At 41.2% G+C, this 13,244-nt stretch overlaps 1 protein-coding gene across 1 annotated transcript; it reads right to left on the bottom strand.

Moving 5' to 3' along the window:
- Nucleotides 1-2,966: 2,966 nt before the first annotated feature.
- Nucleotides 2,967-5,965, bottom strand: LOC130499062 (uncharacterized). Its single transcript, XM_056992965.1, has 2 exons — nt 3,060-5,965; nt 2,967-2,976 (listed from the first exon to the last, which is right to left on the bottom strand). Exons 1-2 carry the CDS (start codon nt 5,963-5,965, stop codon nt 2,967-2,969), a joined length of 2,916 nt encoding a protein of 971 aa, XP_056848945.1.
- Between the last annotated feature and the right edge of the window lie 7,279 nt (nt 5,966-13,244).

Raw genomic sequence — 13,244 nt, 5'->3', positions numbered from 1 at the left:
ACCACGCGGATCAGATCTCGCCCATCGAGAAGGATCTGACTCGTTTGGGACCGTTGGAGCAAGCAGTGACCACGATCCAGAAGCAGGTCGCTGCCATGTTCGCTGGGTGGGAACAAGAGCAGCAGGAGAAGATCGAGCCCAAACTCAAGGAGCGGGATCTCGAGAAAGGTAAAGCACATCAAACCGAGTGCTTTGCTTCCGTGCCATTGACGGGAGGAAAATCGACTTCGAAGGGGAGCGACGTGGGTCGGTGACGCTTACACTGTCGCCGTTTCACGTTTACGATGACGGTTTTTACGGTCATGGTTCTCCACACCATGGAACCTGATAGAACCTAAGTAAGGATCACTCTGCCGGTATGGATGATATGGACTCAGATCCGAGTGGATTGAGAACTAATGGATCGAAGGGTGACACTAAGGGTTGCGGAAGCCCAAAGATACTACCAGATGTTCGAAGGTTGCCGGATATGACGCACCGGTCCAACACAACGAGGTGTTTCACTCGGAGATAACCTCACCAAGCAAACTATGAATGTTCTTGAGACAAAGAACAATGAGAGAAAACTCAAAAGAGATAAAGGAAATCGATTGTGAATTTTATTCATGAGAGACTCACTTATTTATAATGTTTGTGAGTCAAAGAAACATAAAAGAAATTATTGGAAATGACAACATTGAAAATGAAAAATGTTGAAAACAATGACATTGAAAATGTGAACTTGGACCAAGACCAGTCAATGCGCGGAAACTGATGAAGACTTGGCAAGGTTCATTGACTGTCCAGGTTCGTGATTCGTCCAGGTTCATCCTGCGATGATCAGGTCGTCCGCGGCAAGGAGCAGGACGGACGCAAGGCTGCCCGTATGGTTGATCATCGATGATCCATGAACGGATGAAGAGATAGCTCGACCCAAATCTTCAGAGAGCCTAAGTAACATCCCTTTGGAGAAGTTGGATGTATCGATCATCATAAAATCATCAAAGTGGTCGGACAAGTCGAGATTAGCCTGATCCGGGTGTGCGGTACGTCCCAAACGGGCCAGAAAAGAATGGCTAAGTCCGGAATCAGGTTCATCTCGATGATCATGGGTTCTGACTTGACTGTTGGCTCTAGAATGACGAATGGGTCGGGGAAGAACGCCTGTGGGTCGGCTGATTCGGTCATCAGGTCGTGAATCCATCCTTAGGTCGCGTCCGGGTGCACTCGGGTCGATCCGGTACACGGCTCTGTCCGTTGATCTGGTACGGCTGAACGGCTGAACCTCAGTTGGACTGATCTGATCGTCCTGAGTCTGCTCCAAGTCCTGGTCCAGGTCCTGGGTTCCATCATTCCCTCCCTCTTCAAAAGGATTTGACCACAAATCCGGATCATCTGCAAGAAAAGGAGATAGATCAGAAACATTAAAACTTGAAGAGATATCATACTTACCCTGAAGATCAAGCTGGTAAGCATTGTCATGGAGTTTCTTGAGAATCTGGAATGGACCATCGACCCGGGGCATGAGTTTGGACTTCCTTTGTTCCGGGAATCGTTCCTTCCTCAAATGGACCCAAACAAGATCACCTTCCTGAAAGATCATTTCTTTTCTCTTCTTGTCTGCAAGTCGTTTGTAACCTTTGGTCTTGGCTTCAATGTTGGCCCGGACCTGTTCATGCAGCTTCTTGATCGTGTCCACCTTCCTCTTGCCATCTGTACTAACTCGTTCACTCAAAGGCAAAGGTAAAAGATCAAGTGGAGACAAAGGATTAAATCCATAAACAACCTCAAAAGGAGAAAACTTAGTAGCTGAATGCAATGCATGATTGTAAGCAAACTCAACATGAGGCAAACATTCTTCCCAAGTCTTAAGATTCTTTTTAACCAAAGATCTAAGCAAAGCAGACAAGGTTCGATTAACTACTTCAGTTTGCCCATCAGTTTGCGGATGACAAGTTGTTGAGAACATCAATCTAGTACCTAGCTTAGACCACAAGGTCTTCCAAAAATAGCTAAGGAACTTAGCATCACGATCAGAGACAATGGTCTTAGGCATTCCATGCAATCTAACAACTTCCTTAAAGAATAAATCTGCAACTTGCACAGCATCATCAGTTTTGTGACAAGGAATGAAATGAGCCATTTTTGAGAACCTATCTACAACCACAAAGATAGAATCTCGTCCAGCTTTGGACCTAGGCAAACCAAGCACAAAATCCATAGAAATGTCTACCCAAGGATGAGAGGGAATGGGTAGAGCTGAGTACAAACCGTGGTTTGATGCTTTAGGCTTAGACTTCTTGCACACCACACATCGGCTACAGATCCTTTCAACATCTTTCATCAAACTCGGCCAATAGAAGTGGTCATGAACAGCCTTGTAAGTCTTCTTGACACCAAAGTGTCCCATAAGTCCTCCTCCATGAGCTTCCCTGAGAAACAACTCCCTCAAAGAACATTGGGGCACACACAAACGGTTATCAAAGAATAAGAAACCAGAACTTTGAAAGTATTTCCCATAAGCAACCTTGGTGCATTTTCGAAAAATCTCTTTAAAATCCTGATCAGAGGCATAAAGATCCTTGATAAATTCAAAACCAAGCAATTTAGTCTCAAGGGCTGAAAGAAGAGTATACCTTCGAGACAATGCATCGGCCACAACATTCTCCTTACCTTGTTTGTACTTGATCACATAAGGGAATGTTTCAATGAACTCCATCCAACGAGCATGCCTCTTGTTGAGCTTCTGCTGACCCTTAAGATGTCTTAGAGACTGATGGTCAGTGTGGATGATGAACTCCTTAGGCCAAAGATAGTGCTGCCACGTTTGAAGGGCTCTCACCAAGGCATAGAGTTCCTGGTCGTATGTGGGGTAGTTGAGCATGGCACCACCAAGCTTCTCACTGAAATAAGCTACTGGTTTTCCTTCCTGCATCAACACAGCACCAATACCAACACCAGAAGCATCACATTCGATCTCAAAAGCTTTAGAAAAATCTGGAAGTACAAGCAAAGGGGCATTAGTCAACTTCCCTTTAAGGATTTCGAATGCTTCCTCTTGAGCTGGTCCCCATTTGAACCCCACGTTCTTCTTGATCACTTCAGTGAGAGGGGCGGCCAAGGTACTGAAGTTTTGAACAAACCGCCTATAGAAACCGGCAAGGCCATGGAAGCTTCTCACTTCACTAATGGTTTTCGGGATGGGCCAGTCTCGGATTGCTTGGACCTTCTGCTCGTCCACTCTCAAGCCATCTGCACCTACAACAAAACCTAGAAAGACCACATGATCTGTGCCAAAAGAACATTTTCCAAGGTTAGCAAACAAATGTTCCTTTCTAAGGATTTCAAGAACAGATTTCAGGTGCTGTTTGTGCTCATCAAGGCTTTTGCTGTAAATAAGAATGTCATCAAAGTACACTACAACAAAATGACCAATAAAAGATCTCAAGACATGATTCATTAGGCGCATGAAAGTACTAGGTGCATTTGTGAGACCAAAGGGCATGACAAGCCACTCATACAAACCTAGTTTTGTTTTAAAGGCCGTTTTCCATTCATCACCTTCTTTCATCCTAATCTGATGATAGCCACTTTTCAAATCTATCTTAGAAAAGTACTTAGAACCATGGAGTTCATCAAGCATATCATCAAGGCGAGGGATAGGATGTCGATACTTTACCGTGATGTTGTTTATGGCCCGGCAGTCCACACACATCCTCCAGGAGCCATCCTTCTTTGGTACGAGTAGGACAGGCACGGCACAGGGACTGAGACTCTCTCTGATGTATCCCTTCTCAAGCAGGTCGTTGATCTGTTTCTCCAGCTCCTTGGTCTCGACCGGATTGGTGCGGTACGCTGGTCGGTTCGGAAGAGATGCGCCCGGGACAAGATCGATCTGATGCTCAATGCCTCTTACTGGTGGCAATCCTTTTGGATTTTCTTCTGGAAACACATCAGAATAATCCTGCAAGATACCTAAAAATTCACTCGGAATCTCCGGTGCAAGGTCAGAAGAAGATGAGGCCAAAAGAGACTCTTTATAAACAAGTAAGAGAAATGGCTTTTGAGAGCAAAGAGACTTCCTTACCTGACTTTCTTTGACAAAGAAGTTGGAGTTTCTGGTACTTGTCTCAGGTTTATCAGCCTTAGAGTCTTGGTCTCGGTTCTTCCTAAGTTGGACCTGGTCTTGATGGACTTCCGAAGGTGACAAAGGCACCAAGGTGATCTTCTTTCCTTTGTGATCAAACGAGTGCCTGTTTGTGAAGCCATCATGCACTGCCTTTTTGTCAAATTGCCAAGGTCGGCCCAAGAGAACATGGCAAGCATCCATGGGAAGCACATTGCACACAACCTCATCCTCATATCGGCCAATGGAGAGGGGAACTGTGACTTGCTCCTTCACATACTGTTCTCCAGCCTCATTGAGCCACTCTAACCTGAAAGGACGAGAAAGAGGTCGAGTAACAAGCCCAAGTTTCTTTACAAGAGTGTCACTGGCCACATTAGTGCAACTGCCCCCATCAATAATCAAAGAACAAACTTTATCAGAAATGAGACATCTAGAGTGAAAGAGATTCTCCCTTTGTTCTTTTTCATTGGATTTGGGTTGGACACTCAAGGTACGCCTAGTAACCAGTAGTGAACCTTGGCTTGGCTCATCAAGAACATCCTCATCATAGATCGGACCAGAGCTCTCCACAAAGGTCGAGCAAAACTCATCAATCACGCCATCGGCCTCCTCATCAAAGATGGGATCAAAGGTGTCGTCCAAAGTCTTTCTAGTAACAAGAAGGGGGCCATGAACTGGGAAGTCAAGTGCTTCTTCCTCATCATCAGTATCATAAACTGGTCCGAGATCCTCCTTGTCTTCTTCAGATTCAACTTCTCCATTCTCCAAGAGCACCATCACCTTTTGGTTTGGACATCGGTTGGCATAGTGGCCAAGGCCTTGACACTTGAAGCACCTGATGTCTCTTGCACGGCTAGGATTCTCAACTGCTTTTCCTTTGTCAAAACGAGCAGGGACATCAGTCTTAAAAGCATTATTTGTTGTGGAAGAAGACTTACCCTTGTCTTGATAGTTTGGCTTTGAAGCAAAGGTTGGTTTTGAAGCAAAGGTCGGTTTGGAGAGACCTTTTCTCTTGAGTTGTTGTTCAATCAGCACGGCCTTGTGTAGCATCTGTTCCATGCTGTCATAGTCTTCCAGCTCCATGCGGTCTTGTATGTCCCGGTTGAGCCCGGTGAGAAACCTAGCCATGGTGGCGTCTAAGGGCTCATCTACATCAGCCTTGATCATCAAGGTCTCCATCTCCTGGTGGTAGTCCTCAACTGACTTAGAACCTTGAAGCAAACGCCTGAGTTTATGGTGTAGATCTCTGTGGTAATGGTCGGGAACAAAGCGTCTCCGCATCAGCATGGAAAGCTCATCCCATGTAACAACTGGCGCCACACCTGCTCTTCTCCTGCTAGTCACAACTTGATCATACCAGTTAATAGCATAGCCAGTAAACTCAGCAGCAGCAAGTCTAACCTTTTTAATATCAGAAAAGTTTTGACAATCAAAAACAAGTTCAATCTTTCTTTCCCATTCAAGAAAGGCATCCGGATCATTCTTGCCATTAAAACTTGGAATTTTCAATTTCAAACCACCCAATCCATTATCAGTTCTTTCATTTCTACCAAATGGATTGACATCACCTTGGTTTTGTTGTCTAGGAGCTCTCCTTGGTCGGTTGGTGGACTGATCATCATCATAGGACTCATCTCGGATCTCAAGGTCGGACCGGCTGTGTCTCCTTGGGCGGTCACGCCTGGTTCTAGTTTGGGACTGAGCTGGTCGGCCCTGAAGTTCATCCAGCCTAAGATGGATCGCCTCCAAACCTGTATTCAACAAGTTAGACATAGAATCATTGAGAGCACGCATCTGCAAGTTAGATAATCCAGCAAAAGAATTTCCGGGTCTGCTTCTTTCTTCTTCACTGCCCATGGTTTCCTGAAAACTTAAACAAGGCAAAGTTAGAGTAAAAAGCCTCACACTCTCAGGTGTTTATCTCACCCACACACGTGTTTCACTCGAGTTTTTGGTAATCACACAAGAGAGTTCCTCCCAAAGTTCTAAGAGAGCAAACAAGATCACCCAATGAGATAATCCAAGTGAACACAAATGAGCAAGAGAGAGAGATAAGAGATTTCAAAGGGGAACCCGCCTTAACCACCTCAAAGGCCGGATTTCTCTTCGGCCAGCAGGCTTTCTCTTCCACCACCTCACCACAAACAATCAAACTTTGAATCCTCTTTTTTTTTTTTTTTTATATAATCTTTTTTTTTTTTTTTTTATAGCATAAACTTAGATCTTATTTTTTTTTTTTGTTATGGGGGTAATGAGGGGCCCGGGTTCAAGATAGGTAGATAAGAAGTGTTTAGAAGAAATGGAGAGATGAGAAAATGGATAGAAATAGAGTTACCGGAAGAGTGGCTCTGATACCACTTGATAGAGCCTAAGTAAGGATCACTCTGCCGGTATGGATGATATGGACTCAGATCCGAGTGGATTGAGAACTAATGGATCGAAGGGTGACACTAAGGGTTGCGGAAGCCCAAAGATACTACCAGATGTTCGAAGGTTGCCGGATATGACGCACCGGTCCAACACAACGAGGTGTTTCACTCGGAGATAACCTCACCAAGCAAACTATGAATGTTCTTGAGACAAAGAACAATGAGAGAAAACTCAAAAGAGATAAAGGAAATCGATTGTGAATTTTATTCATGAGAGACTCACTTATTTATAATGTTTGTGAGTCAAAGAAACATAAAAGAAATTATTGGAAATGACAACATTGAAAATGAAAAATGTTGAAAACAATGACATTGAAAATGTGAACTTGGACCAAGACCAGTCAATGCGCGGAAACTGATGAAGACTTGGCAAGGTTCATTGACTGTCCAGGTTCGTGATTCGTCCAGGTTCATCCTGCGATGATCAGGTCGTCCGCGGCAAGGAGCAGGACGGACGCAAGGCTGCCCGTATGGTTGATCATCGATGATCCATGAACGGATGAAGAGATAGCTCGACCCAAATCTTCAGAGAGCCTAAGTAACATCCCTTTGGAGAAGTTGGATGTATCGATCATCATAAAATCATCAAAGTGGTCGGACAAGTCGAGATTAGCCTGATCCGGGTGTGCAGTACATCCCAAACGGGCCAGAAAAGAATGGCTATGTCCGGAATCAGGTTCATCTCGATGATCATGGGTTCTGACTTGACTGTTGGCTCTAGAATGACGAATGGGTCGGGGAAGAACGCCTGTGGGTCGGCTGATTCGGTCATCAGGTCGTGAATCCATCCTTAGGTCGCGTCCGGGTGCACTCGGGTCGATCCGGTACACGGCTCTGTCCGTTGATCTGGTACGGCTGAACGGCTGAACCTCAGTTGGACTGATCTGATCGTCCTGAGTCTGCTCCAAGTCCTGGTCCAGGTCCTGGGTTCCATCAGAACCGGACCGTATGAGGAGCAACGTCTATGGAGACACCCGCAGCTGACTAGGCACCTGGAGCTGTCAACGTTCGATGGAACGGAAGCTGAGAGTTGGGTGCTGCGTGTCGAAGAGTATTTCGATTTGGGGGAGCTGTCGGAGCCTAACAAACTCCGAGCAGTACGCGTGTGTTTCACCGGTGAGGCGTTGATGTGGTATCGGTGGGAACGCGGACGAAATTCTTTTTGTAGCTGGGGGCACCTGAAGTACAGGATCCTTCAACAATACACGAAGGTGCACGATCGAACACCCGGCGAGAGGCTGTTGAAGATCCAACAGGAAGGAACAGTCCAAGAGTTCAACCGTGATTTTATAGGTCTGGCTTCTAACGCCGCCGACATACCTAATCATATGTTGGAGATGGCGTACTCTAACGGGTTACGATCCAAACTCCGTAACGGAATGATGATGTTTGAGCCACAGAATCTCGATCAGATGATGAGAGCAGCACAAAAAGTTGAGCTTTGGCATGAGGAAGACGGCGGAGTGACGAACCGTTCGTCCAAGCCCACTTCGGGTAACCAAACTCAAGTTTTAAAGCCCAGTAACAATACCCAGATCTAGGCCCAAACCCAGAATAAACCAAAAACCCAACCAACCACCACGGCGTCGAATCAGAAAGGGAACAGATCTAGGGCTTCGATACATCTAAACTGTATCACTATTACCTTTGACAGTCAATATATATAAGCACAATTTTGAGAGTATATTTTATTTTTAATTTTTAATTTGACAAAATTTATACAAAATGACGTTGTTTTGATAAATTAACGGATGACTAATACATTTAACATTCAATATTGAAATAAGCACGATTTTGAGAGTCTATGTAGTATTTTTTTATTTTGGTTTAGTTCATTGTCAAATACGCACTACTATAAAGTTCGTGAAGAAATAGACACGACGCATAAAGTTCATATAGTATTTTAAATTTTTTGTTTAGATCAGTGTGAAATACACACTACTACAAAGTTCGTGAAGGAATAGGCACGATGCGTAAAGTTCATGTTGAAATATGCACTTTTTCCAAATATAATAAAAAATAAAAAAATGAGACTATAAACCATTAAAAACGTCCACATAAAATGTTAAACCACCAATCATATTATGACATATCTTTATTTTATATAATTATTTTAAAATATTAATATTTCTAAAAAACTGTTTATTTCATATTAAAATACAAATCAATATTGAATAAGGCAAACTAACAAAATAAAAAACATAATACATATATTAATTTAATATATATAATAGTTTCGAAATTTAACAATCAATAACTAAGAATATAATAATTAATATGATAATTTATTCATTTTCCGAAATGTTAATTCTTCCGAAAAAAACAAAGAGTAAAACAAAATTAGTATTATATATAATTAAAATAAAATAAGTATTAACATTTGTCAAGTTATTTAAAAATGTTAACTTTATAGTAAAATAGAAAATAAAAAGCCAAATATTAATATTAACAAAAATATTATGTTTGCTATTTTGTATAATAAATCTAAAGTATATTTTAGGCCAAATAAACACTACAAGAAAACATGAATGTAACGACGACCGTTTTCCTTGGTAATTCGTTGTAAAAGAGTGTTTACGACGAATTACCGAGGAAACCAGGTTCGTCGTTAACCATTCGTCGTAACGCATATTTCGTCGCCAATTCGTCGTAAAATCATGGTCATGTTTTCGTCGTAAAAAGACGTAGATTTCCACGTAAAGCAGACGCTATTATTCCACGTAAAGAACACGTAAATATTCCTCGTAAAATACACGTAAACAATCCACGTAAAAAACACGTAGACTTCCTTGTAAACTCGACGATATATTTCCACGTAAACTCGACGTAAATATTCCTCGTATAATCCACATATATATACGTCGTAAATTACACGTAATGGTCACCACCTAATTCGACGTAAACAATTCCTCGTAAATACATCGTAAAATTTCCACGTTAAAATATCGTGAATTAGCTATGAATTTTCTTCAAATTTGTATAACCGAAATTATTTTTAAATTTATTTATAAATTTTATTTTTTTCAAAATTATTAGAAATTTAACTAATTAGTTAATGCAAAAATATTTTATATAAATAATAAAAGTTTGGAATTTATATTATAAATAAAAAACTAAGGGTTTCTCTGAATCGTCTCCCGATAGAGGTCTTCACTCCTCTTTTGTACTGCTTCCTCTTCCTCCTGTGTACGAGAAGGCTCGGAAACAGGATTCTGTCGTCGCATATCCGCCAACAACCCCTCCCATTGCGGATTTCTAGAAGCTATAACTTCCAGAAACCTCTCCACTCCAACCATACGAGCTTGGAACGAAGATCGCGTCGACACTAACTCAGACCACGTCGAATCCAACTCAGAACGCAGCTGAGAGACTTCATCGGCTCTGACCATAAGATGATATCGCTCTAGGGACATCGTTGACGGAACTAATTCCCAACGTACGTCCCTTTTTCTTAGGGACAACCTATTAAAAAAAATTAAAGTTTAATGTTAATAATTAAAAATAGATAGATTTAATGATTCAAAATGAAAATAAAAATTTTTACCTCTTGTAAATCTGATCCACTTCGTGAGTGGATAAGGTGACCGGTATTCCATCGAGAGATTGCTGGGTCAGCTTGGTTTGGCGGTCTTCAATCCGAGCAACCACATCGTTGTAGATTTCCTCGGACCTCGGATCCACAAATTCCCCCGCCTTGTCCCGTCTCTTTGGCCTGAAAAACATTTTAAAATAGTTAGAATCAACATACATAAACATATTAATTATTAAAATATTTAATATGAAAAAAAATATTTAATTACCATTTCCAAGCGGATACGGGCACGGGGTTTTGACCCGTACAGTGAAGCATCGGGCCGTTGCCGTGCTCGTCTTTGGTAAGACGAGAGGCGGAGAGCTGTTGGAGACAACAATGGATGATGGCAGGTTCCAGTAACGGATGAGGCCATCCCACACATCTGTGGTGAGCTCAGCGGGTTTCCTATTTTTGTAACCCTTGCACAACCAATCTTCCTTCTAGTTGCCTACGGTGTCCAACAACCGCTTCTCGCCTTGCTGAAGAACGCCGCCTTCACGTCCTCGTTCACCCCGATGCACCAATGATATTTTTGCTGTAACAAAAAAAATTAGATTAATAATTAGTTAAAAATATTAATCCAATAAAAGTTAATAATAAAAATTAAACATAAAATAAATAATTAATAAAAACTTACAGCAAACATCTTAAACCACGTGTTTCTGACGTGGTGCGGCATCTTCGAACAGTTCAGATGAGGCTCGGAGAAGTAGCCTTTGATGATATCGGATACGCTCTCGCGGCGGAATTGTCGACCCAAAAACCTGAAAAAACAAAGTTCAAATATTAAAATTATTTATTATTTTTAAAAATAATTAAATTATAAAAAACATTTACCTACCACAGAGTTCCCTCCGGTCGGTCAGGGTCTAAAACTGGTAAACCGACTCGGCCTGGTTGAGCGAGAAGATCCTCAACTGTGTACCTAGCGTATGGAGCATTCGGCGGCACCCTCAACTCGGGATGAACGTATCTGGGTGCCACCGAAGGAGGCACCTCGTCTGGAACATGCTGAGGATGTGCAGCAGGTGGCGGTGGTGCACCAAATCGAGGAACCGGTGGTGCACCAAATCGAGGAACCGGTGGTGGCTGACACTGAGACTCTGGAACATTCTCCAGCATGGAGGAATCTGGAGCTGAAGAAGATGATCCAGCAGCATGATCACCAAACACTTGACTTTAATGAGGAGTTTTTTTCTTGTTCTTTCTAACCATATGAAAAAAAATTCAGATGGTTAGAAAAAATAAGAAGAAATTAAATCACAAAATTAATATTTTAAAAATTAAACAACTAATCAGAAAATTCAATAAATCTATCTAAATTCTCTACACTAACCACCTAATCAACACTAATTATCCTAAACTAACCACCTAAGCTAAAACTAGAGAGAGATTGGAGAGAGAACCTTGAGAGGTATAGGAGAGGAATTAGAGACGAAATAAAGTGAGATGGTTCTTGGGTATATATAAGAATACACATTCTCGTAAATTCGTCGTAAATTTACGACAAAATAGCAAGGCCCGTGTTTTATTTTACGACGAATTAGCAAGGCCCGTGTTTTTATTGTTTACGATGAATTAACAAGGCCCGTGTTTTTTTTACGTGGTCTTTACGACGAAATGAGCTTACGTGTGGATTTAGCGATTCTTTTTTTACATTTCATTGTAAATACCACGTTAAATTACGAGTCTTTAACGTGTAATACCTATAAATCTCTAAACCATGGTTTATCAACCTTCTTTCCTAAATCTTAAAATAAAATTAAAATTTTTAATATTTTTCTCTTAGGTTTTAGAGATTTTTAAAATTTTTGTTTGAAATTTATTAGTATTTTGTATTAAAATAAATAAAATTTGAGTATTAAAGTGGGCACATTTTTAAAAGTTTGGGTATTAAAATGAGAAAAAATAATTAGTTGGGGTATTAAACTGGGTAGCGAAAAAGTTTGGGTATTAAAAAGTTTAACAAAATTTAGTTGGTGTATTTTTATGAATTTTCGCTAGTTTTTATTAGTAAAATAGGTCGCATACTGTTTTGACCCTATACAAGTTTTCTCGAAAATACCTAATACTCCCTGTCGAAATAACATATTCACCAAATTGCCATTGCTTCTTTGAATTGTTTTCACACGTGTGAAACTATCAGTGTTGATATTGGCCAAGACCCCTGTTCGAAACTATGCTAGGCGCTAGTCGAGCGGCGAATCCGGGCCTAGCGAGTTACCGAAAAATCGGGGAGTATTCGGATATTATGCGGGGCCTAGTTTTAAATACAATTTAATATATTTATAATATGTTTAGTTAATTTTAAACATGATAACACAAGTTCTTATACATAATTATAACTTTTTTAGATAATTTTTTGAAGCGATCTCCTTTAAATTTATCGAACATTTAGATTTGGGTGTGTTTGATACGAGAAAATCTCTAATGTAGTATATATGTGTTTGTTTTGGGTTAGATAACTAATTGTAACTATTTAGTAATCAATAATTATACAAATCTATCAATAATGAGTAAAAATAATCAATCGAATTTTATCTTAAAAAAAAAAAACTTAGGCGGTCAACACGGGATTAGGTGGGAATTAGCGGTCAATGCGGGAATTAGACGGTCAAACGCGGGTCAACGCCTGGATTTACCGATTTGGCCCAACTCGTCACAGCCACCCACCGAATAGCGTCCAGGCTGTTAGGCGGATGCGCTTTTGAACAGGGGCCAAGACAGAGTCTTCTTCCCTATTATTATTTCTCTCTCTCTCTCTTCTCCAGTTTTCTCCATTACTCGACAGAGAGGAAGCTTGCACCATCATCTCGGAGCTTCACCGCGACCAAGCTTCTTCCATGGCCTCAAGACTCCATCTCCTTGTTGTGACCTTCCTTTCTCCACGAAAAATCGAAGAAGCCATTAAAGAAGAGAAGAATCCTCAACGTTTTATAAATTGACGCAGAGAAGAAGAAGGTGGGCAAAGAAGAAGAAGGTTTCAAATCCTCAACGTTTTTTTTTATTCCAGTTTCGAAACAGGCAAAGAAGAAGAAGGTCTCGATAGAGAGGAAGCTTGTACCATCTCTCTTATTTAATTAAGTCCGATTTGAAACAGAACTCCAAGACGAAGCTTGCACCATCTCGGAGC

This window comes from Raphanus sativus, chromosome 8, assembly GCF_000801105.2.
Source record: "Raphanus sativus cultivar WK10039 chromosome 8, ASM80110v3, whole genome shotgun sequence".
Lineage (NCBI taxonomy): Eukaryota > Viridiplantae > Streptophyta > Magnoliopsida > Brassicales > Brassicaceae > Raphanus > Raphanus sativus.
The sequence above is the reverse complement of the archived record's forward strand: the minus strand, read 5'-3'. Positions and strand labels throughout refer to the sequence as shown.